This window comes from Psammomys obesus, unplaced genomic scaffold, assembly GCF_907164565.1.
Source record: "Psammomys obesus unplaced genomic scaffold, mPsaObe1.curated_primary_1811, whole genome shotgun sequence".
In the NCBI taxonomy this organism is placed as follows: Eukaryota; Metazoa; Chordata; class Mammalia; order Rodentia; family Muridae; genus Psammomys; species Psammomys obesus.
In genome coordinates this window covers 11,860,281-11,886,994 of record NW_026596131.1, presented here as the reverse complement: position 1 = coordinate 11,886,994, position 26,714 = coordinate 11,860,281, and the positions used below count along the sequence as shown (strand labels likewise).

The following is a 26,714-nucleotide window of genomic DNA, read 5'->3' as shown; positions in this document are numbered from 1 at the left end:
TTTCCACATCAAGTCCCGAACGGGAGGCAAGCCAGGCCCCTGGAGCCTGGTGAGGGACACCCCATGCCCTTCTCCTGCTGCCGCTCTTGTTTAGGAGCTGGGCTGGTCCCGTGCACGCTTCTAGGCGAGAGCGTAGGAGTGCTGCTGGATGGGGTGTCATAAATCTTGACCTTAGCACGGGGCCAGGGGTGTGAAGGTGAAGAGTGGTACCCTACCCAGAAGTGGGTAAGAGCAATGCAAGATGCCACCTCCCAGGGCGGAGTTAAGGGAGGGGTTTCTGGGTCCAGGAGGGAGACAAGAAAGCACAGCCCAGCTCCCATGAGCCCAGCGTGGCTAGAGCTGTAGGTTGCAGGCAAGAGCCTTCGGCTCAGAATCGGAGGTCCTGCCCTCAACGGTACTAATAATAGCAAAAATAACAGCAGCTGCTAGGTGGAGCCATGTGCCCCACAGGGACTTCCTGTTACCGCCCCCACTCAGAGAGGGGGAAGCTGAGGCCCAGGAGGCTTTGGGATTTGTCCAAGGCCACAGAGATAGTCAATGGCAGGTCAGGATTTGAACCCCCAGCTCCTGAGGATATCCTGTTAGCTTGAATCGTTTATAGTTGTCTTGTTAACGGTCAATAAAGGAAGCCAGAGGGCCTGGCAGGTGTTGCTACTTGCTGGAGTGCCTAAGGCCTGACCCTGGGCCACCCGCTGACCGCCACTCTGAGACGTGGAGGGCCTTTCTCTTCGTTTGCTGCAGGCTCCTGTGTGAACCAGCTTTCGGCCCCAGCAGGAAGCCTGTGCCTTTGGCTGCAGAGCAATGCCCACTTTGTCCTAAGGGGGAGTCCTGAGAACCAGCCGCCCGCCGGGGGGCACCAAGCACACTACCCCTCTGCCAGCCCCTTTGCGGCTGCTCTGCTGTGTTTTGTGCTGGGTGCTTAGGGGAACAAGACCCAGCTTCCAGCAAGATCCGGTCTGGCCGAGAGGGCACGCCAGGGCTGAGGAGAGGTCATTCTAAAGGAGAAAGGAAGGACAGCCGCTAGAGAGGATCAAGGCTTCGCAGAGGAGGGAGGCGCAGCTGCAGAGGAAGCAAGCTGAAATTTAAGAGTCGAAGGAGCCAGGGGTTGCATGAGGAAAAGAAGGGGAGACTGGGCGGGTTTTGTGGGGTTGTTCTCTGTATGTGTGTGTGTGCATGTGTTGCTGGGGATCCAACCCGAGACCTGTGTGGGAGACAAGTGCTTATGTGTACCCTTAAGTGGAGGAGCAGCCAGAGCCTGATAGAGGCAGAAGCAGCGGGCCGACCACGCCCCTCTGAGGTACCGCCCACGAGCAAGAAATCCCGCCTTTACCAGGCCCCGCCCACCCCAGGCCCTGCCCCCGCGCCCTCGCGCAGGTAGGGAAGAGGCGGAGCGCGGGCACCCAGCCTCGGTGGAGCCGCCGCCCCGCCGCTGCCCGCTCCGCTCGCGGCAGCTTCCCGGGACGTGGGGCCTCCGAGAGGTGAGCACCGGGCGTTGGGCGCGGCAGAGCTCCGGTCCGCTAGGCCGCGGGTGTCTAGGGAGTCACGGGGCCGCCCGGGACGGCCGCGGGGAGGGTGGGGAGCGGAGCGCCCCGGGGAGCGCCCTGGAGGCCGAGGCTGGACTCCCACTGTTCCCGGGGGACCGCTGGATCCCACCCGGAGGTCCTTGGCCTCTGCCGGGATCAGGACGCCTAAGGGGTTCCCCGGGACACGGTCACCAGAAGTCTAGGCGCGTGGTCTGCGCAGAAGTTTAAAAGCCCAGGGAGGAAGAGAAGGCACTGCCAAGTGTTGGAACGTGCGGCTCCGCCTTCCACCCAGAAATCCCTTTTAGACTTTCTTAAGGCTCTAGCCCCCTTCTCCCGCGTGAACTCCCAGAGCGCCGGGGCTGTAGTTTGTGCGTGGAGCCTCGCCGAGGTGGGAACAGGTGCAGGGATGGGGCCTGGCGGAGGCTCACACCGCCAGAGTGGACCAGAGCTCAGAAATTGTGAGGAGTCCTGCCTTACAGACGGAGGGGCTTGGGGAGTTGGGCCCCCAGCTGATGTTTCTGCATTGGGTTAGAGGTTAGCAAGCTGTAGGGCCTGTAGGGCCCAGGTCTCTACCCCCACCCCAGGCAGAAGGGAACCTAGGTCCATGCCTTGAGCCAGCTCCAGGAAACACGGAGCGAGGGAATCAATCTGTGGGGTGGACCTTAGAGAGCGAAGGTGAGGTGGATCTGAGTGATTGCCCCGCATGTGGAGTAGCTGTAGTTTCTCAACCGGCTGGGTTGGGGGTTCCGGTGTGTGTGACGTCTGCTGGTGGAATACTGTCCCCAGCATCTGTGTCGTGCTGTTGTGGCTGTGGGCCAGGGAGAAGCAGTGCTCGGGGTAGCTGGCAATGCCTGGAGACCTTTGTCTGTCCCTTTGGGAAGGAAGCAGATGTCTGTTACTAGCGTGTTTGTGGAGACCGAGGATGCCCCTACCGTCAGTCAGTTCCACAGCACAGAACTGGACCCCCCAAAAGTCGATACCGAGAAGCTATGCTGTAACCCCCGCCCACTAGGGTACATCTTGTGAATTCCTATCCATACCTCAGTTTCTCCAGGGCCTGTGGGAAGAACCAGGATGAATCTAAATAAGATGGAAGCTAAGCTGTGAGGGCAGGTTTTGCCCAGGCAAGTGTCCTGTGTTGGTGCCATGAGTCTATCTTTTACCTGCTGGCCCCTGGCCCTGTGGAAGAGATGCCGGGGACAGGGGCCTCTCACAGCAGCACAGGCCCTGTGTGCTTCTCCCAGGTGGCTTCACACACAGGGCAAACGCAGGGTGAGCCACAGTAACCCAGAGCCCGCCTGTCCCTGGGGTGGGGGAAGGGCAGGACCAAGATCTTCCCACAGAGTTCCCTGAAGCTGGGCAAGCTGAGGCCTCAAGGATGGGGGAATGCCATGTGACCAACTGGAATTTTCCTTCTGAACACAGAACTAACTCTTCGAGTTATTTACACTGGGAAAATAATATCCAGGGAATAACGGGTCTCCTGATTCCCAGTGGCTTCCCTCTCTTTCCTTCCAGCAGGGTGGACTGCCCTGTGGTGGCAGGAATCCTGGCCAGGGTGGGCCCAGGCCCTCTTGTGGTGTTGCTGAGTGATGGTGAGGGGTGATGGCTGTTAAAGGGGCTTCCGTCGACAGAGTCCCCAAGGCATGACCAAACCTTTGAGTTGGGCTCCTGTGCTACACTCCTGGCTCTCTGAGAATGGAGGTGGGAGTGTTGCTTTTTGGGTAGGGCAGGGCCAGAAGAGGCAGCCAGGTCCTCTCTTCCAGCAACTAACATTTCCATCTCCCCCTGTCCTGTCTGGTTTTGGACTTCTTACTTGGGAGCCTTGGTGGGGTGAGAAGGGAGGTGTGTGTGGTGTCTCAAGTTGGTTGGTTGATTTTGGCCTTTTTACCATAAAAGCCTGATATGCAGCCAGAACTGGTGGTATGAGCTTTGAAATCCCAGAGTTGGCAGGTAGTGTCGGGAGAACCGGAGTTTGTCACCCTCAGCAACAGAGTAAGTTCAAGGCCAGTCTGGGCTGTATGAGACCCCAAAAATCGGCCAGAGACCAGAGCTTTTCAACTGGATATACGCTGTGGTGTTCCTCCCCATGTCCCTCTGAAGGCATAAACACCCAGAAGCCACCTACCCCAATCCTGTGACCCCGGCTTCACTGCTCATTCTGGTCAGGACCCACTCCTACCCCTGGTATACACTCTGCTGCCCAGGAGGAGACTCCTGAAAGAACGGGTGGTTCCGCAGACCAGTGCGGAAGGGCCACTGGGGTCTCAGCCCTGCTCTGGGCGCACAGATGTTTTTCCTGTGACCTGAGGTCTAGACAGTGTCCTACATGTTTGTGTCTGTGGGTGTTTTGCCTGCATGTACATCTCTGCAGCATGTGTGTGCTTGATGCTGGCACATCAAGATACCTTGATGCTGAAGGTATCGGCTCCCCTGTAACTGGAGTCACAGAGAGTTGTGAGCTGCCACATAGGTGCTGGGAATCAGCCAGCACCTATGGAAGAGCAGCCATCGCTCAAGCAACATTCCTTATATAAGCGGTGTCTCATGTAGGTACCAGATGACAGCAGGAAGAAGTCAAGGGGCCACAAGTGTGCATGCTTGTGTTCAGGAGACTTGGTGATGTCTTCTAGGCCTGGGTCCCTCACACAGCCTATGGGTGCTGTGTGTTCTTGAAGCAGCTCACCCCAACCTCAATTCCCTATGTCCCTTGGAACTCACGGGATCCTGCCTAGGTATTACCCCATTGCCTGAGGGGATTTCCAAAGTGACCTCACCATCTGCAGAGTTGGGAGCAGCTCCTAGTTTCCTATCCAGCTCAGACAGGCTGGGGGAGGAGTGACAGGACTCAGCACTCTCGAGTGCTGGCTGACCTCAGCGGCCAGCATGGCCCTGGGACAGGGACGCTGCCAGGCCGGGCAGCTCTTGGCACACAGGCAACCTCACAAGAGGAGCCAGCCACGCCTGCTCTGTTGATGGGAAGAATGAAGGCTTTTCCGGGACTGCCCTAAAGTCTCCCTGGCCTCCCCAGGCAGCAGACAAGCATAAGGGAGACCTATCTCCTCATCTTCGGGGAGCTACGAAGAGTTGCTGGGTACCACCAGATTTATTCAGGGACCCAGATGCGAGCATTTGGGGTTCAGAAGCTGCTGGAAGGCAGTTTCAGCTTCGCTGTCGTCCTCCCCTCCCCCCCCCCCCCCCCCCCGCATAGTGGTTCAAGCCTAGTGAGTTCTGGTAGGGTGTGAGATGGTAGGTACCATGGTTCGCCAGAAGGACAGAAGGACAGAAGGTGATTCCAAACACAAGGGTCAGGAGGCAAAATCCTGAGGCCAGCAGACTCGGGTCTGTGGGAGCGCTCAGTAGGGTGGGAGTCGCTTAAGTAGACTTGCCTCAGTTTCTCCAGCTGTACAGTAGGGGATTATGAGGTGAGGATTCTGATGGTAACCTGTGGACATAGTCAGCCTGGGCGTGGCTGTGATGGGGACACTGAAGGGAGCCATCATCACAGTCGTGAGATTTCTTGTACTTGGCACAAAGCTGCTATACATGGCATGGGCTTGGATCACAGGAGAAACCCTGCCATCTAGGCTGCGATGTGTCAGATAAGAAAGCATGTGAATGCTGCAAGGAGCTGTGTCTGGGGTAGAGAACCCCTGGGGGCTGGGAGTGAGTATGTCTCAGAGCCCTTCTCCTCAGTTTCGGCGATGGCCGAGTGTCCACAGTATCACACAGCTGGTGTAGGGGAGCTACCTGTTCCTGTGGATCCCTGAAGGGTGGGGAACCCACTGTGGGATTCTGGGTAGACGCTGGACTGAAAACTGAAGGCTCAGCTGAGCCCTGAGGGGCGCTATCAGCCGGGCTGCATAATGACAGCGGCCTCACCCTGCCTCAGTTAATGAGATAGTGTTTGTGAAAGCATTTTGATAAGCTGAGAAGTGCTACCCAAGAGGTAGGTGTTGCCACTCACAGCGATGGTGGAGGAGGGCTTCCTGAGCCAAAGGTCTTTGCACCCAGACTGCTAAGAGGGAGGCGGCACTCCAGACATGTCCTTTCGCCGCTTGGCTTTTCATGCTTCTGAGAGCGGTAGGGTGGAGAGGGAGGTATGGCTCAGCGGTTAAGAGCGCTAGCTGCTTTTGCGGAAGACGCGGGATGACTTCCCAGCATTCACGTGGTGGCTTGCAAACATCTGTAATTCTATGTCCAGGGTACTCAATACCCTCCCCGGCCTCCGTAAGCACTGCATGCCTGTGGCGTGCAGGCATGCAGGTAAAATACCCATACACACACAGAAAAAAATTATAATCAAAGTAAATCTTTGAAATATAAAAAACTCAGAACCCACGCTGGTTGCAGCCCATGGGAGCTAGACCACTGATTTAACATCATTGAGTCTAGATTTTTTTTTTTTTTTTCTCCACCTGTCAGAAAGAATTCTTGTCACGCAGCTCTTGGCTCATAGGCCGCCTGGGTCATGGTGGTGAGGCTCAGCCAAGGGGGAATTCTCTGGTTGTGATCAGGCATTATATGAGCAGGACCTGCCATCCTGGTAGTTAATGTCACCCCGTCTCATAGCAGAGGAAACCGAGACAGGGGAGCCAGGCCACAGGCCACAGGCCACGTGTGAGCCCTGGCTCTGACTCCCAGCATGCCTTGTTCTTCAACATGAAGGTCTTTTGCTGCCCCAGAGTGAGGTGGCATGTGGTGGCAGGTGGCAGTGAAGGTTCACCTGCTGTGGGCACAGTTTACATGGGCCTGTAATCCAAGTGCCCTAAATCCTTGGCACCCACTGTGACTGGGGCCAGCCTCTTCCTGGGGAAGTAGGGTGCCCCAGGGCAGAGTTCTGGGAAATCAAGTTTATTAGCTTCTTAATGATGGTTTACAAGCCGAAAAGTGTTTGGCTGGCATATTCCCTCCCCGCTGAGGGGGACCTAGCCTGAAGAAGGAGATCTGGGCAGGATGCCCAGCTCCCTGTCCTGGGTATGTCGAGGACAACAGCAGCAATCCCCTGGCACTTTTGAGTGCTCGCACCTGGCCTGGTCACCGCCTGTTTCCGGCTGAATGACACTGGGCAAGTGCTCTGTGGGAGAGAGTGAGACTTTGTCCCTCTGGGGAACACACTGCATGATAGGTGAGCTCTGGTTATTGGTGGTAGAGACACCTGGGTCGCAGGCTTCAGGGAGCCGGAGTGAACAGAAACTAAGCTAGAGACGTCAAGTAGTATGCTCAAGATCACACAGCAGAGCTGGCCCCATGATCCTGCCACTCCTAGCCAGGCAGCTGTCACACTCCAACTTGGCAGATGGAAATTGGGTGGGCGACAAAAGCCCAGCTGTGTTCGTGTGTCATAGCTTGGGGTCAGGGAACCCCAGAGAAGTAAAATGTACCACTTTACTCAGCCTTTCCCCCACGCTGCACCGCATCCTGCCCCAGCCACTGGGCTCGTACTCTTCTGATTCTGAAGAGCGGTGAAAACCCAGTACCCAGGAGCCAGCATTCCTGTGACGGGCAGATCTTCCATCTTGGAGCAAGAACATGTTGGTGTGGTGCCCAGTGTTGAGCCCTTCCTCTGTGGGAGCCCTCCTCTGTCCTGACATGTGGGCCCCTGGGAGGACCAGCAGGAGTGGAGCAGAATGCACGGCCTTCTCAGGAGACCAGACCGTTAAACAAGCTTCCTAGAAGACAGCCTCCCATCTTCTCTTTGTACTGTCTTCTAAAGCTGCAGGGAGCATCCCCTTGACCTGCCGCCGCCCCTGCCGCTGCTGCCTGCCTTTGGTGTGGGAGGGCTCTGTCCCGGACACTGGCATCTCTCCTCTGTTGCTGCTGGAGGGGTTCTGCCTCCAGCAGCCGCTTCTAGAGTCAGGTTTCCAGAGGAGCTTTGAACTGAGGACTCTGGGCTATATACCCATTTCCCAGGATGTTAGTGCACACTGTGTGTGTGTGTGTGTGTGTGTGTGTGTGTGTGTGTGTTGCTGTGATGGAATCCAAGGCCTTACTTACGTCAAGCAAGCCTTCTGCCCCTGAGCTACGCGGATGCCCAATTGCTGCATCTTGAGCTCTTGGGATACAGAACCTGCCCCCACCTCAGGCTGCTCCTAGGACTAGAGCCCCCAGCAGAGGAGAAGGGCATTCACATCTCTGCAGTCTGGCTGGCTAGTGGTCCAGAGAAAGCCCAGATACACGAAGCAGAGGGGAACGTAGGCCCCGTCTTCCCTAAGAGCAGGAATCACACCCACACGTAGGCACTCTCACTTACGCTCTGCCGTTGGCAGCTCCCTGGAACCTAGTACCCACTTCCCGTGTCTGTGGTGGGCTGTGGCACCCAAGCTGTTCAAATTGGGTCAGAGGGAGCCCAGAGCTTCGGGTCGTAGTGGGGGGAAAACCCCAAAGAAGCCAGTAGGTTGCCAAGTCCTGAAACCTGCTCCTGCAGGTCTGGTCTTGTGAAATGAGTTTGGCACAAGCCCTGGGAAGTGAAGGAGAGAAAGAAGTTGGGGTTCTGTGGGGGAGGTCTGGTCTTTGTAAGATCTGGGCAGGGTGTGAACCCACAAGCCATTTTTCTTTTTTGGGGGTGGCCACCGGGCCGGGAGTGTGCTGACTTTGTGTTACCACCTGCTGCTCCATGCCCCTGGGGAGAGCATGTGGAGAGAGAGCCTCCTGCCAGATGCTACACCCCCCACCCCCCATTCTGTGTCCCCAGACCTGCCACCTTTGGCTCCCTCTTTACTGCCTCTTACCAGGACCGGCAGATGCTCAGCAGTGAGTCACTGGCGGTGGAGACCTATTTGGAGACTTCTTAGATGACAGCTCGCTCTTACTTGTGCTGTCCTTCCAGGGCCATCAGGGCTGGAGGCCTGTGGGAGGTGAGCAGCAGAAGCCTTTTTTTCTTTTTTAACAGGGGAGTGCAACAGCTGAGGTTCCACTTCCTCTTTGTAGCTTTCTAAAAACTCAGAGGTTCCCAGCAGGGCCACGGGAAGGAAGATGCAGTTTTGGTTTCGGTGGCAGGGAAGCTGGGGAGAGAAGTCTCTTCCTTGCCCCCAGCCCACACTGTCATCATCCTGTGACTCAGCAGGGACCTGGCATGTGAGCCGTCTGCCACCAACCCCCTCTCTGCCCACTTTCCACCTGCTGCAGAACTTGCCTGCAGCCCAGACCTGGACGTGGCTCCTGGGCCAGGTGTGGTTTACTTACGTCCTCTGTTGAGGTGACTTGGAACCCTCCCCTTTGGTCACCTCCAGTGACGTAATGGCCTCCCTCTTTCCCTGGATGGGAGAGGGCTTCTTGTCTGTCGGCCCCTCCCTCTGTCCCCATTTCTGGCCATCTGTGGCCTTGGCTGTCAGGCCACCTTAATGCCCTGGTTCCTCTGGTCTACAGAGCTTAAGGGAGTAGAGAATTGTTAGTCAGAAATCTGGGGTTCCAGAACCCCACCAGTGGGAGCACATTGGTGGGCAGGTAGAGACTAGGGACTGGGCTCTGGATACAGGTGGAGCCCCCGCCTGGAGCAGAGTGGGAGACAGTGGCCCAAAAGAGGAATCTGGGCAGATGCCACCTGCATGGGCAGGGTGGGGCACCCCGCCTAGTGTGGTTGGGGGAGCTCTCCCCGGGGTGACCTTGCCTCCCATGCTTAGGCTGGACCTGCCTCATTTGGGAGTGGCCAGGCCCCACCCTTTGTGGGGAAACCGGATTCTCTGGGCATTCAGGGCAGTTTCTGAGTCTGTGTTTCTGTGTGCCTCATCTGGGCCACCGCTGGGCAGGTGGTACTGTGCGAAGGCACTAGGCTCTTGGAGAGCACGCTGACCCTAGTGGAGGCCAGCTACCAAGGGCACCTGGAGGGGAATCTTAGTATTGCACTGCCTCCTCCCAGTGTCTGCCCTGCCCCCACCACTTGCTGGACGACACCCCAAAGGAAGAGGAAATGCTGACCCACCCTCAGCCCCGGTATTTTAGTCCAGACCACCCCTGGGCTCCTGGCTGAAAACTTTTGTGGGGAAAAAAAAAAAAAAACTTCTCCCTAGAAGTTAAACGAGGATCCAACTTGGGCAGTGGCAGGGGCCATAGGCTTTGGTCTCTTCCTCCAGCTGGGCAGCAGGCCTGGGGTCTTGGAGAGCTCAGCGGATATGACTGAGAGCAAAAGGAAGCCTGCTCCCAGGATGTCACAATTTCCTCTGCAGTGAGCAAGCAGTTCTGGGGGCGGGAAAGAAGTGGTGGGTAGGGCGGCTCCAGCCGGCTTGTGTGGCCTGTCATAGACATGGGTCACACAGGAGCCTAGAACGAATCTGATCATTCTCACGACTATGCCGGGCAGCTGCCAACACACTGAGTCCTGAGGAGGGTTGGGCTTTGGGCTCCCCCTGCACAGGTTGGGGTAGAGGGGTCAGGAGAAGTTCTGGGAGAAGGTAGCAGAGAACACTTTTGTAATCTAGGCTGCCTGTGGTCAGCAGGTCTGAGCCATCACCTTGTCCAACTGCCAGTAGACCGAAAGGGAAACTGAGGCACAGGGATGCAGATACTTCTGGACCATCACTCCAGGCTTGGTGCCGTCTTTGCAGGTGGTAGTAGAGATTTTCCTGGCATGTGACTCCTCCCTCCCTCCCCCACCCCTGCCATCAGACTGCTTTCTACGGGAACCCCCAACATTGTCCCCGAGGTTGATAACTTCCCCTGTCTTGTGGCCGTAAGGCATGATGTCTGCTTTTTCCTTCTGGAGATTGACACAGATGGCAGCTCGGTGAGGGGATGGGGGCTTCTGGGTGTAAATGGGGGTGTCCCCAGCTGGTACAGCTTGGGCTCTGAGGGAAGTGCCTCAGAAGGGAAAAGAGTGTGGCTAACCAGGGAACTAGTTAGTCCTCATCCTCACCCTGCAGTCAGCAGCCTCCCTCCAAGCCGTGCAGGGGGCCTGGGCGAGGTGAGTCACTTCCAGGGCCAGATGCAGGTCCTGAGAAGTGGCCTCTGCCCAGCGTCTGTGCAGCCCGACCACACTCCCGGCTGTACAGCCTCCCACCCTCACCGGACTCATCCAGTTAGGACCTGTGGGGACTCACTGGGCATGAGAATAGAGGGCCTAGCAGAGCTGTGGGAAGCAGGGTGGTGCCAAGGCAGGCCTCCTGGAGGAGACACTCCCTAGAGACACAGTAAGCACAGTGGTTGTGCCTGGAACTCCTGCAGACACGGAGCTACTGAAGAGCCCTTAAAACCCTTAAAGATGCCAGAGTGCCGCTCTTCACAGTGATGGCTTCTGGCGGGGGTGGGGAAGGACCGAGTTCTCTTTAAGGGGCCGGCCATTGGGCTTTGACAGTGCTCCAGCGAGTATATGAGTATATGCACAACACAAATCGGACTTGAGGGGGTTTTGAGGGGGTGGAGCTGGGAGGAGTGGGAAGCGAGTGCGATGGTGTGTTGAATGAATTTTTCAAATAATCAACAAAAATATTATGTTGGTGGGGAAGGAAGCAGTAGGGGTTGGCCAGGTGGACAAGGTGGAGGCTGGCCTGTGGGTGCCTGGCCTCCGGGGGTGGGAGGGGGAGCTTGGATGAGTTGCAGGGTGCTAGATCAGCGGCTTAGTTACTGTTCTCTTGCTTCGAGGAGACATGACGGAGGCAGCTTACAGAAGGGAGCATTTAAACCCAGAGGCTTACTTACAGTGTCAGGGTGGGAGTGGGGGGAGGAACCGAGCCTGATGTCGGCCTTTGAAACTCCAACGCTTATTCCCAGCAACACACCTCTTTTGAGCAGGCCACACCCAATCCTTCCCAAACAGTGCATTAACCGAGAACCCAGCATCCAGACTATGGGGCCCAGTCTCATTCAAACCACCACAGTCTGGCTGGCTGCATGGGGGCCAAGCCCATGGTGCTGCCCCTTGGGCAGGGCCTTCGGTTCCTCATCCCTAGGTCCAGGAGGGTTTTACTGTCAGCTGGAGAGTCGCAGCCTCAAGAGAAAGACCCTTCTCTGCTGGTGGTGTCCTTCACCACGCCCCCCCCTTCTCTTGCTGCCTGACCCTCCCCCCTTGGTGGGTAATGCCAAGCTGATGCCCTCTCCCCGCAACCTGGTTCCAGGCCAAGTTGAGGAGCTTGTGTGGAGGCCCCAGGTGAGGCTGTTGTCTTGGAGTTGTCCCCAGGCAGAGTCCTCATGTGACTGCCAGCGCTCCTCAGAGTCTGCCCTTCCCCAGGAGTCCTCCGTCTGTGATCTCAGAGGGCTGTGGGACAGGACTCCTGTGGTGATGGCTGGTGCCAAAGCCGAGATCACAAGTCGGTCCCACTTAAAGAAGAAGTAATGACCTGGACCAGCTGCGCCACCTCCCCACCTGAGGCTCAACATTGGCCTCACAGTACAGCCTGCAAAGCATAGAAGGGCCTGCAGGTGGGGTCAGAGAGGGGCTTATAGTAGCCCCACACCACCACAGTTTCCAGTTCTCCCTCCCTAGGCAGTCTCCGGGCAGCCCAGGCCTCTGCCAATCATGCATTGAGAATCACTAGGATGCCAGGCCATGGCTCCCTCCACGAGAGACTCCCCAGGTGGCCTCGCACCTACTGTCAGCTGGCCTGAATCCTAGCTGCACCCCCTCCCTGCTTCGTGTGCTTGGGTAAGGAAATCCACCCCTCTGAGCCCCATCGCCCCTCTACAAATCAGAAGCATGGTAACCGCCTCTTGGCAGGATTTGAGGGACAGTGAATGCACAGGCCTGGCACCAATCTTGCCCAGACACTGCCACTTCCCAGTTGCTCCTGGGGCTCACACCAAGGAGGGCCTTCTGCTCCCCTGCTCTGTTAATAATATATGCCTGCACAGGGCTTTCCAAAACACAGACACCATGCTGTTCTCTTTCATATGGTTAACATTACGTTGGGTGGGTTTTATGTCAGTAAATTACTGAGGAAAAAACAAAAACAAACAAAAAAATGGTAGAACAGGTCCCAGTCGCTGTTACGTTGGGTGGGTTTTACGTCAGTAAATTACTAAGGAAAAAACAAAAACAAACACAAAAAAAATGGTAGAACAGGTCCCAGTCGCTTGAGCGCTGCCCTAGTGTTGGGCTGACTAATGGAAAATAAATGTTTTGTTTTTGTAATCCTGGAGGGCCTCCTACATAGACAGCAGGCACCATACGCCTGAGCTACAGCCTCCCTCTTTTCTTTCTCTGTGGATGTGTGCGCCTGTGTGTCAGCGGAGTTTGTCTGTGAGGGCATGGCCATCACGGCGCGTGTGGAGGTCAGAAAACAGCCTCAGATGTCAGTCCTCGCCGCCTGCGTCGTTTGGGGCAGGGTCTCCCTGTGTGCACCGGGCTAGCTGGCCCTCAGGCTTCTTGAAGGTCTTCTGTCTCGCTGGAGGTGTGCTGGGATTACAGGTGCTGCTGTGGTTGGGGCCACATGGGTTCTCCACACTTGCATAGCAAGCACTGTGTCTATTAAGTCATTCCTAGCCCCAGCCCTTCCCCCGTGTGTGTGTGTGTGTGTGTGTGTGTGTGTGTGTGTGTGTGTGGTATGTATGTGGTGTATGTGTATTTGAGCCTGCTGGCACTCCAGCATATGAGCCTGAGCCTGCCAAAGAATAACTTGGGTGTCCTTCCTCAGGGATCATATACCTTTTTTGGTTTTTGTTTTATTTTGGTTTGGTTTGGGTTTTTTGTTGTTTAAGATTTATTTATTCATTATGTATACAGTGTTCTGCCTGCATGTGTGCCTACAGGCCAGAAGGGGGCACCAGATCTCACTATAGAGCCATGTGGTTGCTGGGACTTGAACTCAGGACTTTTGATAGAACAGCCAGTGCCCTTGATCTTTGAGCCATATCTCCGGCACCCCCTTTTTTGTTTTTAGATAAGGTCTCTCAGTGTCTCGGAACTTGGCCAAGCAGGCTCAGCTGGCCCACCAACACCCCCATGGACCTCTTCCTGCCTCCATCCATCCAGGGCTGGGATTACAAGTCCCAGGCCACCATGCCCAGCTCTGCTGACATTCCTGTTTTGAATGTGGGTACTGGGCATCAAACTCAGGTCCCCATGCTTGTATGGGGAGCACGTTAGGACTGAGCCTGCTCCCCGTCCCCAGGAAGAAAATCTTAGTCAGAAGACAGGCTTAGGTAGATGGAGCAGCTGGTGAAAAGTGAAAAGTTCTTGCCATTGGGGCTGGGGAAATGGCTTAGTGGTTCAATTCTCAGCACCCACGTGGCCGCTCACAACCATCTGTAACTCCAGTTCCAGGGGATCCAACGCCTTTTTCTGGCCTCTGTGGGCACAGGCATGCGTGTGGTGCACAGGCTACATGCAGACAAAACACCCAAACACATTTTTTTCTGAAGTGTTTCCCACACAAGCCTGATGACCTAAGTTGGATCCCTGGCACCCACGATGGAAGGAGAGCCTAAATTAAAAAAAATTAAAAAAAAAAACTGATGATTCCTGAACTTGTGAATTAAAGAAATGGTGAACTGGGAGTAGTGACACGCGCCTGTGATCCTAACGCTGAGGAGGCACAGCAGAAAGATCAGGAGTTCAAGGTCATCCTCAGCTACATAGCAAGTCCAAGGCCAGCCTAGACTGCAGGAGACCTTATCACTAAAGGTTAAAATGCTTTTTGAAAGTGATGTTATAAACAGAATAGGGACAGAGCTTCATGGCTGGCTCCAGTCAAGCCCTGGACCAGAAGGACCACGTCTGTGAGTGTGACAGGTTCCCTCGCTACCTGAACCTTGCTGGCTCAGCACTGTGAGGGGCCTCACTCTGGGTCTCCTGCCCCTCCTGTGGGAGACTGAGGTGGGGAAAACGGGAAGGTTTGGAAGTTGGCCTGCCCCCTCTAATCTGTCCTTCTGTTCTCAAAGGTTGGCGTGCTAAGACAGCCACCGTGCCTGACCCACGGCCATCTGTCAGTCCATCTGTCCACCTGGACCCCAGGCGACCCAGAGAGCGAGGAAAGCAGTGGGGCATGGTGTAGCGGCCTCCAGCAAGCGGAGGAAGCCCTGTCCCTGCACATCTGAAGGTAAGGATGCTGGCGGGGGAGGGGGCAAAAGCACTGCTCCCTGCTTGTTTGGTTCAGACTCAGAGATGAACACATGGCCAGAGAGGTGGCCGGGGGCTGCTCCGGCAGCAGGAAGTGGCATCCAGGCTGAGGCCGGAAGCTCCTCTCTGTGATCAGAGAAGACTGACCAGAGCAGACAGAGGCCCAGCATCTGTGTGTGTGTGTTCCATGAGCAGAATCTGCATTTTTGTTTTTTTTTTTTTTTTTTTTTATCTAAGAGAGGTCTTTTGGGGACTTATGGGCAACAGATGGAGGGGTCGGGAGAGCAGGCTGGCTGTGGAGAAAGGTAAAGGTGGAGAAAGCTAGGGAACTGGAGCGATGGCTCGGCAGTTTAGAGCACTTTTTTTACAGAGGACCTGTAATTCCCAGCATCCACAAGGTAGCTCAGAACTCTCCATGACTCCAGTTCCGGGGGATCCATAGCCCTCTTCTGACCTCCATGGGCACCAGGCATTTGCATCGGGCAGTTACTATACATGCGTAGCCACCGGGCATGCGCAGTGTACATATCCACAGGCACACAGAACACTCACACATGAGATAAATAAATCCAAAAAAGAAAAGAAAAGGCTACAGAAGGCTGGAAGTTGGGGCTTCATGTGGTGGCTGTCCAGCACTGCCCATCGAACTTTGCCCATCATTGACCCCTACCGAGCTTCCCAGAGCTGTAGGGAAAGAAACAGACAGCAGTGCCTCGGAGACATCACAGGAAACGGGGTTCAGAGGCCCAAACAGGAAAAAGTTTCCTAAAAGGGTGAATGACCAACTCATCCAGGTCCACGCTTATCTCAACCCAGCCTCCCACTTCCAGAACTTTGTCTTCATACACACACACACACACACACACACACACACACACAGTGTTATTAGCCCTCGACAAAACACCCTCTGTAACTAGCAATCAGGAATTGACTCCTGGCATGTTCCATTTAGTAAGGTCTTTTCTGCCATCAAAGAAGGCAAAGATGTCGGTCTGTGTGTCCCCAAGGGAAAGATGTCCACACCAGACCAGAGAACTTCAGCTGTTTTAAAAGCCTATGCTGTTTCTAGGACCAGAGAGGCTTCCCTGAGGGACAGCCCCAAGTTTAGTTCCCACTTTGCTGTGCTCAGTCTTTCTGGCCAGTGAGTGTGAGTGAGTCACCTTTATTGTTTAAATATTTTGCCACCATCACGTCACTGTCTCCGGGTCAGGAATGTGGCTTATTTGGGAGAGTGCTTGATCCGGCAGTACCACATATACCGGACATGGCGGCACATGCTTGTAACCCTAGCGCATGGGAGGGAGAGGCAGGAGAATCAGGAGTTCAAGGTCACCCTTAGATACACAGCAAGTTCAAGGCCAGCCTGGGATGAAACCCTCTCTCTTTCTCTCTTTCTCTCTCTCTCTCTTTTAATATTTATTTATTTATTTATTTATTTATTTATTTATTTATTTATTTATTTATTTATTTATTTATACAGTATTCTGCCTGAATGCCAGAAGAGGGCACCAGATCTCATCATAGATGGTTGTGAGCCACCATGGTGTTGCTGGGAGTTGAACTCAGGACCCCTGGAAGAGCAGCCAGTGCTCTTAACCTTTGAGTCATCTCTCCATCCCCCTGAAACCCTCTCTTAAAGGAAAGAAGAAAATGAGGAATGCTAGCCTAGTGACATTTTTCAACTATCTTCCTCTTTTCTCCCCTCCCCTCCCCTTCCTTCCTCTCCTCTTCTCTTCTCTCCTCTTCTAACAGATGTAGTCCAGGCTAGCCTAGTCCAGGCTATCCTCAAACTCAGAATCTTCTCTCCTTGGTCTTCCAAGTGCTGGGCTCACAGGCTTATACCAGCTACACAGAGGCCTGTTTATATTACATGGCTGGCCTTGAACTCCTGGGCTCAAATGACCCTCCCTCCCTCAGCTTCTCGAGCAGGTGTGCGCCATTAGAAGGCTTCCCCACTTAACTCTGAGGGGGAACTAGGCAGCCTTGCGGTTCCGGGGGCCTGCATGGTGGGTTTCTCATCCTTCTGGGAATTAGGCTGAACAACCACTTCCTGTGCATGACTCAAGGCCTGCTTCCGCAGGAGACACACCTGCCCTCCCGAGGCGACCCCTGCCCTGTCTGCCCAGCAACGCTGAGAGCGCCTTATTGGCAGTAGTGCGCCTGGTTGTGTGGAGTGCTCTTGTCCCTTGAGCCTTCCCCTAGAGAAAAAGGAAGGGCTCTTTGTCCATGCCCACACTGTGGCCCCTGGCCTGCTCTGACCACACCCACACTTATCTTTCTGCTTCTTTCGTCCTCTGGTTTTCATTGAAGCAGAGAGACCAGAAAGGGACTAAGGCAAGAGTCAAGATCTGAAATGCAAATGAAAGTCAGAAATAGACCCCAAGGTCCTCCACCCAGCCCAGGTGTCTGGAGCTTAGTCCGAGGCCACGTGGGCCAGCACGATGCTGGGCTGCCTTCCCTGGTGTCAAGCTCCCCACTCCCTCAGGCCCTGCCGCCTCTCTCTATGCCTGTGCTGCCCTCCCCCCATCTTCCTTTTAGCATCGTGCCCACCATGGCCTCAGCTGACAAGAATGCCAGCAGCCTCCCATCTGCGTCTGGTAGCCGCCTACAGAGCCGGAAGCCACCCAACCTGTCCATCACCATCCCACCACCAGACGCCCAGCAGCCCCCCTGTGAGCAGGACAGGATGCTTCCTGAGGTGAGAGCTGGAGGCCCCCTGCCCCGCCACAGGCAATGCACGTGCCCTTCCGGGTATTTGCGCTTCTTAGACACACCCTTCTGTCACAGTGTACTGACCGCCCTGCAGCCTGAACGCAGACCTGACATACTGCAGGGTGCAAGGCTTTGAACTCTGAAACTTGGGAGCTCTGTTGCCTGGTAGCCAAGGGACAAGGAATACGGTCCTTGAAAAAAGGCCTTGTTGGCAGGCCTAGGCTCTGGCTTGTTCATGTGTCCCCTCCCTGGCCTCTTCTGAGGTGGTGTGGGCTGTCTGTGGTGGCCTGAGTGGGCACAGGGTCCCACAGTGCCAGCAGCCCACTCCTGTAGTGCCTGGCTCTTGGAGGGATGGGGTCAGAGTTTCTGTCCGTCTGAACTTCTGTCCCATAAAGAGCTCATTGAGAACAGGCCCCCAAACAGCGTGGGCTTTGCACGCAGCTGGAGACATAAAGGGGAGCTATGTTGGGGCCGCCCGCTCACCCCGAGAGCTCTGTACGACACGTGAAAAGAGGCAGGACTGGATCATGGGCAGAGCATGTACGGGGAGGATTGCTGGGGTCAGTGGAAAGCTTTACGTGTTCTGTTTGTTGAGACAGGGTCTCACGCAGCCCGCGTTGGCCTCGAACTTGAACTTGTGATCTTCCTTACTCTACTTCCTGAGTCCTGGGTTTGCAAGTGTTTCACCACTGCACCTGGTGTGTAGAGCGGGGGCTCACACCAGGCCGTGTGCATGCTGGGCTGGCACTCCGCCGACCTGAGCGGCATCCCTCGAGCTTGCTTTTAAGTTCAGAATGAAGGCAGTAGGGATGGGAAGTGGGGGGTGGGAGGGCTTGCAGCTCAGTGGTCTAGTGTTAAAGTGGCCTAGCACGTTAAAGGGTCTGGGTTCTGCCCCCCAACACTGCAGTGAAAAGGAGTTGGGGGGGAGGTGCCCAGGACAGCAGCTGGAAAGTGAATGGGCTCTACAGTCAGCTCATGTCCTCCCTGCCTGCCCACAGAGGCCCAAGAACCCAGCCTACCTGAAGAGCGTCAGCCTCCAGGAACCCCGGGGACGATGGCAGGACGGTGCGGAGAAGCGCCCCGGCTTCCGCCGTCAGGCCTCTCTGTCGCAGAGCATCCGCAAGTAAGCTCCTGTGCCCTGCCTGGGCACCCCAGCATCTGAGCTCCTGTGCCCTGCCTGGGCACCCCAGCATCTGTGTACCCATGCCCTGCCCGGGCACCCCAACAGCCTGCACGTTCTGGGCAGCTGGTCTTTGACAGGGCCGGAGCCCTGTGTCCCCTTTCCAGAAGGTGTAGACAGTCTGAGCGGCAGCTCCCGGGGGGTGCCAGAATCCAGGGTGCTGGCGTAGACGGGAAGCAGGCTCCGGGTGCTCGCCGACAGGAAGGCTCACGGCCTGCCGCAGGGGCGTCCAGGTCTGCCCTCCTGGTGCAGCCTTCACGCTCAGCCTGGTCATCGGCTGTGGCCGGGCCTCACAGGTGCTCGGGGAAGGCTGGTTCCCCAGGGCCTGACACACACTTGCATCACCGTCACGTCACCTCTACCCACACACACACACACACACACACCGCCGCCCCCATAACACCTTTCCTAAATGCACCGTTGCCTCCCATTACCGGACACACATGTCCCCCCAACTCACACATACCATTCTACACTGTCAGCTTCCAGCACACACATGTGCTGTCCCCAGTGCCACCTCCTTTAAACACTCGCTCCTTCCTTCACCCCTCACCTCTGCACACTCGCTCCTTCACTCTCTCCTCTGTGCACCTATGCACCTCATCATCCCCCTCCTCCCCCGGACACACACACGCACCCGGACAAGCTGGTGCACAGGCTTCCGCTCATGCGTCTGTCCTGCAGGGGCGCGGCGCAGTGGTTCGGGGTCAGCGGCGACTGGGAGGGCAGGCGGCAGAACTGGCAGCGCCGCAGTCTGCACCACTGCAGTGTGCACTATGGCCGGCTCAAGCCCTCGTGCCAGAGAGAACTGGAGCTGCCCAGCCAGGAGGTGCCATCCTTCCAGGGCACCGAGTCTCCCAAGCCCTGCAAGATGCCCAAGGTGGGCTCCCTGGAGGTGGGGGCGGGTGAGCCGCTCTCCCAGGGCCTGGGCAGCTTTGCTCACCCACCGTCTCTTGCAGATTGTGGATCCGCTGGCCCGAGGTCGGGCCTTCCGCCACCCAGACGAGGTGGACCGGCCTCACGCCCCCCACCCACCTCTGACTCCAGGGGTCCTATCCCTCACGTCCTTCACCAGCGTCCGCTCTGGCCACTCCCATCTGCCCCGGCGCAAAAGGATATCTGTTGCCCATATGAGCTTTCAGGCCGCCGCCGCCCTCCTCAAGGTGAGGCCCGTGTGGAAGGGTGTGTGTCCCTATCCATCGATGCCACTCGGCTCACCTGCGTGTCCGCCCTCCGAGTCAGAGCTGGGAGTGTGTACGTACCCTAAAGCCCAGGGATACCTGTGTGCTGTAGGCCCGGTTTCCCGGCGAGCCCCTCACCGCCCCTTTGTTTTGGGAAGCAGCTTCCTATGTTTATGGGAGGAGTGACCAGAAATAAAGGGTCAGACTGGTGGGCAAGGGCCTAAGGGGCATGGCCCCAGACTTGAGCGTGATCTAAAGAATGTGGGTGCCGTGAGTGTTGGAGTGCTGGCCACTCACAATAGCAGGCAAGAGGCTGTGAGGGGAGAGCTGGAAAGAGGCTACGAGGGCCAGCTGCAGCGGAGCCCCTTCTGGGCCCCCTGCTGGGAGCCGTTCCTTCAGCCCGGGCACTCTTCAGATGCTCCGAGCCTTTGCCAACCCACACGCTGTGCCCCTTTGGTCCTGGGGTGCTGGGTCCTCCTTGATGCTTGTGTCCCATGCTCAGGGGCGCTCAGTGCTGGACGCCACGGGACAGCGGTGCCGGAATGTCAAGCGCAGCTTCGCGTACCCCAGCTTCCTAGAGGAGGACGCCGTGGACGGAGCAGACACCTTTGACTCCTCCTTTTTTAGTAAGGCAAGCATGGGGTGTGGAGTCTCTGGGCAGGGGTTGGGGAGGCCTGGAGCCTGGGAAAAAGTGACCATGGCCTTGGCTTTGTCATGCCAGGATCCCTGATGCAGACACAGGATGGGGTGGGTCCTCCGTGAGCACTGAGCTGGGCTCCCGGAGAGGGGCATATGGAGTGGGGCATGAACCCACCGGCAAAGTCACTCCAGGGATGGCGAGCATGTGGCTCATTCCATCGTGGAGAGGGTGCTTGGGACAGTAGCTCCTTACCCTGCCTTTGGTGCCCTCTCCAGGAAGAAATGGGCTCCATGCCCGATGACGTGTTCGAGTCTCCTCCGCTCTCTGCTAGCTACTTCCGAGGTGTCCCGCGCTCTGCCTCCCCGGTCTCCCCTGATGGAGTGCAGATCCCCCTGTGAGTGCAGGGTGGGAACTCCCCAGTGCCCAGCGGCCTCTGCTGAGCCCCGGCAGGGTCCTCAGGCTGAGAGCCTTTGTCACCACCAGAAAAGAGTACAGCAGCCGAGCCCCAGTTCCCGGGACCCAGCGCGGCAAGCGCATCGCCTCCAAAGTAAAGCACTTCGCGTTTGACCGGAAGAAGCGGCACTACGGCCTGGGCGTGGTGGGCAACTGGCTGAACCGCAGCTACCGCCGCAGCATCAGCAGCACCGTGCAGCGGCAGCTGGAGAGCTTTGACAGCCACCGGTGAGCCCCAGGCACCAGCCTGAGCAGAGAACCATTTCCAGAGCTCCAAACCTCGGGGGGGGGGGGTCCTCGCCCCAGACATGGCCCCGGTCTCCTTCAGTAACGGTTTCCAGAGCGCCTCTTGCAGGCCAGGCCTGGTATGACACACTCCAGGGCCCAGCTGTGCTCAGGGAGCAGCCGGTAGCCTGGAAAGGGCCCACAGCTGTCTTATCTTCAACATGGCTCCCAGACAGCAGTCAGTCAGCAAGCACAACTACACTCAGGCTCTAGGACACAGCCCTTAAGAAGGGCATTGTGCATGGGCAGACTGGAGCTGGCAAGAAGGTATAATGAGACCGGTGACCCGAGTTTCATCCCTGAAACCCGTATGAAGGAGGAATGAAAGAACCAAATCCACACAGTTGTCCTCCGACCCCCACATCTGCATCATGCACACACAAATAATAACATTTAAAACAAGATTTATTATGTATATAGTGTTCTGCCTGCATGTGCGCCTGCAGGCCAGAAGAGGGCACCAGATCTCACTCTAGATGGCTATGAGCCACCATGTGGTTGCTGGGAAATGAACTCAGGACCTTTGGAAAAACAGCCAGTGCTCTTAACCTCTAAGCCATATCTCCAGCCCCCTAAAACATTAACTTTTAAGCCCAGCATAGTAGCACATGCTTCTAATTCCAGTGTTCAGGAGGCAGGAGTAGACAGAGCTCTGTGAGTTCAAAGCCAGCCTGGTCCAAATAGTGAGTTCCAGCCAATGCTCTGTAGAGAGACCTTATCTCAAAACAAAAGAAGTTAAAACAGAACAAAAGGAGTTGGAGCCTGGGGCAAGCTGGGCACTGGAGAAAATGAGATCGTGATAGTGTGACGATGTGACCTCATAGACACTGGACTCCAAATTATACACACTGAGAAAGGACAGGTGTGGCAGCTGGGTGGCTGGGTGGAGGGCTGCTGTCGGGTGAGCCGGCTTGGGCAGGAGTGGGTAGGGCCTCCCAGCTGTGCACAAAGGCCCTGGGGCTTCAGGGACAGTGGGCTGTCCCAGGAAGTGCAAGTGGAGGAGAAGGAGGAATTTTAGGTGAGAGTGCATCGAGGCTTGCCTGTCAGCAGCGGGGGAGAGTTTGATCTTCATTCCACAGGCAGTGGGAGGCTATCCAGGGTTTCAAACAGAAAAAGAGACTTGGGGTGCATCTTCGGAGTTCCTGTGGGGAAGGCTGAGCTTGGGGGAGTCTGCTGTGGCCAGGTGAAGGGCGGGGCGTGAGCTCTGCCGGGCTGACCGGATGCCCCTGTCTACAGGCCCTACTTTACCTACTGGCTGACCTTTGTCCACATCATCATCACCTTGCTGGTGATCTGCACCTACGGCATTGCACCTGTGGGCTTTGCCCAGCATGTCACCACCCAGCTGGTGAGTAGGGCCCTCCCAAGAAGCTTCAGCACAGTTGGCACCAAGTATTTCCCACCACAACACCCTGGCCCAAGCTGGAGGTGCCTGAGGCTCACAGAGCCTGAGTCTTTCCTGGAGGCCCAATTCTGGGGATGCCATCCAGTACCCCCTCTTCTCTCACACCCCGGAGCTCTGGCTCCTCTGATGCCTTCAACTGCCTCCTTCATAGGTGCTGAAGAACAGAGGTGTGTATGAGAGCGTGAAATACATCCAGCAGGAAAACTTCTGGATCGGCCCCAGCTCAGTAAGGCCCAGGATGCCAGGGAGCTCTGCCTCCTGTCACTCCACCCCGGGCAGATAGGCAGTTGGGGGAGGCTCCCCAGTGGATGCAGGGTGCCCCTGCCCTTCTGAGTACAGAGTGCTGGCTCACCAGCCCCTTCCCCAACTTCAGATTGACCTGATCCACCTGGGAGCAAAGTTCTCACCCTGCATCCGGAAAGACCAGCAAATCGAGCAGCTGGCGCGGAGGGAGCGGGACATTGAGCGGAGCTCTGGCTGCTGTGTGCAGAATGACCGTTCGGGCTGCATCCAGACCCAGAAGAAGGACTGCTCGGTGGGTCCGGCCCCCGGAGCTGCCAGCCCCTCCACAGTCCCATCACGTCACTTCTTCCCTCTCTGGCCCAACGGGCAAGCCCAAAGGCGGCCTTGGAGAGTTAGACAGTGGTTCCCAGGAAGCACCTGAGCCCTGGGGAGATGGGAATAGCCCTTGCCCTGGATGGTTCCCTGCCCACACCATCTGAATGACATTGCCCTGGCATGACCTGACCTCCTCTCCACGCTCTAGGAGACCTTGGCCACCTTCGTGAAGTGGCAGAATGATACTGGGACCTCCTATAAGTCTGACCTGAGCCAGAAGCAGCCATTGGCGGTTGTGTGCCACCAAGACCCCAGGTACAGCCTAGAGACGCCTATGGGACCCTGAGTGGCACCCAGCTGTTGGAGCTGCCCTCTGGGACACCCGTGGGTGGGTGTGGCAGGCTGGGCTGTTCCCGAGCTTCATTTTGCCTAATCTAACCACTGCTTCCAGGACCTGTGAAGAGCCAGCCTCTAGTGGGGCCCACATCTGGCCTGATGACATCACCAAGTGGCCGGTGAGTGAGGGACAGAAGGCTGTGGGATGAGGTGGGGACAGCAGCTTCCTGTCACTGAGGCCCTCTGCCATCGGTACCCTCTCTTAGATCTGCACAGAGCAGGCCCAGAGCAATCACACGGGCTTGTTACACATGGACTGTAAGATCAAAGGCCGGCCCTGCTGCATCGGGACCAAGGGCAGGTGAGCCAGCCTTCCTCCCCCCAGCCCCTGGTGGACCTCTGCAACTGTCTTCTGTTCTCTGCTCTCGGGTGATGGGGGAGGCAGGGGTGGAGGGGTCGATGAGATAGAAAGGGAGCTTGTTCCATCCTGCCTGCCATGGCCATGGGCTCTAGCCTAAGTGGGCAGGCGCCCTTTAGAATGCTGATGCCGTCTGCTTCCTGTCCACAGCTGCGAGATCACCACTCGGGAGTATTGTGAGTTCATGCATGGCTATTTCCACGAGGAGGCAACGCTCTGTTCCCAGGTAGGCGAAGGCTGTGGGGATCCTTCCTGTTTGGAATCCTCGGACTCAGCCTGCCTCCCAGGGTAACACTAACGGCCCCGTGTCTCCCACCCAGGTGCACTGCTTAGACAAGGTGTGCGGGCTCCTGCCTTTCCTCAACCCTGAGATCCCCGACCAGTTCTACCGGATCTGGCTATCTCTGTTTCTGCATGCTGGGTAAGAGCTGCCTTGCTGCCCCATGCCCAGACTCCTGTGTCTTCCCACCTAGATGCTGGAGTAGGGCTTCTGGACCAAGCTCGCTGCCAGCGCTGACCACACCTGTGGTGTGCCCCGCTGGCAGCCGTGAGCACAAGGCTAACGGTGCCCGTGTCCCCCACTTCCCCAGCATAGTGCACTGCCTTGTATCTGTGGTCTTCCAAATGACCATCCTGAGGGACCTAGAGAAGCTGGCCGGCTGGCACCGCATCTCCATCATCTTCATCCTTAGCGGCATCACAGGCAACCTGGCCAGCGCCATCTTCCTCCCCTATCGGGCAGAGGTAGGGACTTGAGTGACAAGGGCAAAGAGGGTGGGATCAGCCTTTCCTTTTGGGCTTAAAGCATTGTGCCATGTGGGGAAGACCAGACCTGCTGCTCCTTGCTCTAGTCCCACTCCAGGCTCTGTAGCAAGGGCACTGAGCCCATTGCGTCAGGCTCACCTACAGATGGGCAGCTAAGCTGGGACTTACTGATTGGTTCCTTAGTTCTTGGCAGGAGGAAACAAGGTGACTTCTTGAGTCATCAGGGATCCCCACACCTTGCTCAGTGAAACCCTGCATGTAGCTGTTCTCCTCCCTCAGGGGGAGAGGTCTTTTGCTCCATTCACCTTGAGTCTGTCGCTCTTTCTGGTCTGTGTGCTCTCCACTGCCTGTGGGGAGCAGGCTGACTTGTGCTGAGCACAGGGGCACCACACCAAGGTTAGCGGCAAGAATGAACAAGCCTAGCAGCTCCGGCCGCATCCGCATGAGTGGCAGATGTCCCCCACGGCTGGTACCTGGTATCCAGGGTCAACATGCCACATCTCTCCTCCCCAACCCCAGGTGGGCCCAGCCGGGTCCCAGTTCGGCCTTCTTGCCTGCCTCTTCGTGGAGCTTTTCCAGAGCTGGCAGCTGCTGGAGCGCCCGTGGAAGGCTTTCTTCAACCTGTCGGCCATTGTGCTTTTCCTCTTCATCTGTGGCCTCCTACCCTGGATAGACAACATTGCCCACATCTTCGGTTTCCTCAGTGGTATGCTGCTGGCCTTCGCCTTCCTGCCCTACATCACCTTCGGCACCAGTGACAAGTACCGCAAGCGAGCTCTCATCCTGGTGTCGCTTCTAGTCTTTGCTGGGCTCTTTGCCTCCCTGGTGCTCTGGCTGTATATCTACCCCATCAACTGGCCCTGGATTGAGTACCTCACCTGCTTCCCCTTCACCAGTCGATTCTGTGAGAAGTATGAGCTGGACCAGGTGCTACACTAACTAGGCAGAGATTCTGTCTGCCCCGGGCCGTGTGTCTATAGAGACTGGACAGATGGGCCCTGAGCCCAGCAGCTCACTCCACAGACAAGGCTGACTCCATATGAGACAGGTAAAAAGGCAGGTTCCTTGGGAGGTGAGACCTCCCCTTCTCAGGCCTGAATGTTCCTGACCCAAGTTTAGGGGACATGCAGGACACCTGCTTCTCCGAGGCTCGGGTCCCCTGCTCTGCCTGCCTCTCTTGCACTATTGGGACGATAACTTTTCTTCTCAGGGCTCAGGCCTGTGCAGGTGCCGTCTTCCTGTTGTCACTGTGACTGTGACCTCACCAGACACACAGCTGCTCCCTCAGTTGTCCCCAGGGTTGAGGTCCCACCATGCTGCTATGACCCTTTTTCAAAAACTGTTTTTCCTCTTCTCCCTGTCCTACAAGTCCTTCCTACATTTGTTCATGGATTCATGAGCCCGCTCCCAAGGCTCCTGGACATAGCATTGTGGGAAACATTGGCCGCTGTCTAGGGGCAATGACAAGCAAGGAGAGATGGTTAAGCAGGGATGTTAAGGGCTTTTGTTAAGCGAAGAAGCCAGATCTCCTTCACCACCAGCTCAGCCCTAGCTCCAGCCCGTGTGTCTGGTCCCACAGGTTGCTCTGGTGCCGGATGTCCCTACCATCTCTGCCTGGCTCCTGTGTGGCCCTGGGCGGAGCCTCCTTGAGGACTAGATCCCAGGGGGTGTTTGGGATTCAGCCAGGCCTGGTGTTTTGTTTCTTTTCCAACTTATATTATGGTCCTAATTTTTTTTAAAGTAACGCTAACTTTGTATGGATGATGTCTCAAGTTTATTAAATGGCATTCTCTTTCAAAATACTGACTTTCGCCTTAGACCTCCGGGAGAATGATAGCTAGAACTTGGGGCTAGCAAGAAGGGCCACTTCCTGTCCTTGTAGAAGACCCCCGCTCACAACTGCCATCACTCCAGGGAATCCAGTGCTCTCCTCTGACCCCCGTGAGCACCCCTTCACACAGACACACATGCATGCAGCCAGGTGGTGGCACGCAGCTTTAAGCCCAGCACTCAGGAGGCGGAAGCACGTGGATCTCTGAGTTTGAGACCAGCCTGGTCTACAGGGTAAGTGAGCTACGCAAAGAAACCCTATCCAAACAAACACACTCTCAGGGACTGGAGAGATTAAACACACCGCCTGCTCTCAGAGCACCTGGGTCCAGTTCCTAGCGCTCATGTGACAGCTCACACCACCTGCAGTCACAGCTCCAGGGACCCAGCTCCATCTGGCCTCCACAGGCACCTGCATGTGTTCTGGTACACAGATATGG

At 56.5% G+C, this 26,714-nt stretch overlaps 1 protein-coding gene across 2 annotated transcripts; it reads left to right on the top strand.

Annotated features, from left to right (window-relative positions):
- Nucleotides 1–1,397: 1,397 nt before the first annotated feature.
- On the top strand, nt 1,398–26,244 carry Rhbdf2 (rhomboid 5 homolog 2). Of its 2 annotated transcripts, none has more exons than XM_055592572.1 (19): nt 1,398–1,478; nt 14,334–14,491; nt 17,050–17,209; nt 18,222–18,346; nt 19,088–19,283; nt 19,363–19,566; nt 20,087–20,215; nt 20,500–20,618; nt 20,708–20,905; nt 22,199–22,310; nt 22,519–22,593; nt 22,741–22,902; nt 23,134–23,240; nt 23,377–23,440; nt 23,528–23,622; nt 23,830–23,905; nt 24,000–24,100; nt 24,270–24,423; nt 24,964–26,244. In XM_055592572.1, the coding sequence occupies exons 3-19, from the start codon at nt 17,063–17,065 to the stop codon at nt 25,381–25,383; spliced, it is 2,484 nt and encodes an 827-aa protein (XP_055448547.1). In that variant the 5' UTR covers nt 1,398–1,478; nt 14,334–14,491; nt 17,050–17,062; the 3' UTR covers nt 25,384–26,244. The 2 variants fall into 2 exon arrangements, with proteins under 2 accessions (XP_055448547.1, XP_055448548.1); XM_055592573.1 differs by lacking the exon at nt 1,398–1,478 and adding an exon at nt 8,329–8,380.
- Nucleotides 26,245–26,714: the final 470 nt, after the last annotated feature.

What these genes read in the sequence shown, in the direction of transcription:
- Rhbdf2 (XM_055592572.1), top strand. Translation starts at nt 17,063, where the DNA reads ATGGCCTCAGCTGACAAGAATGCCAGCAGCCTCCCATCTGCGTCTGGT. An exon ending in CTGTCGCAGAGCATCCGCAA is followed by an intron (nt 18,347 to 19,087) that starts GTAAGCTCCTGT and finishes TCTGTCCTGCAG; the next exon opens with GGGCGCGGCGCAGTGGTTCG. An exon ending in TCCTCCCCTATCGGGCAGAG is followed by an intron (nt 24,424 to 24,963) that starts GTAGGGACTTGA and finishes CCCCAACCCCAG; the next exon opens with GTGGGCCCAGCCGGGTCCCA.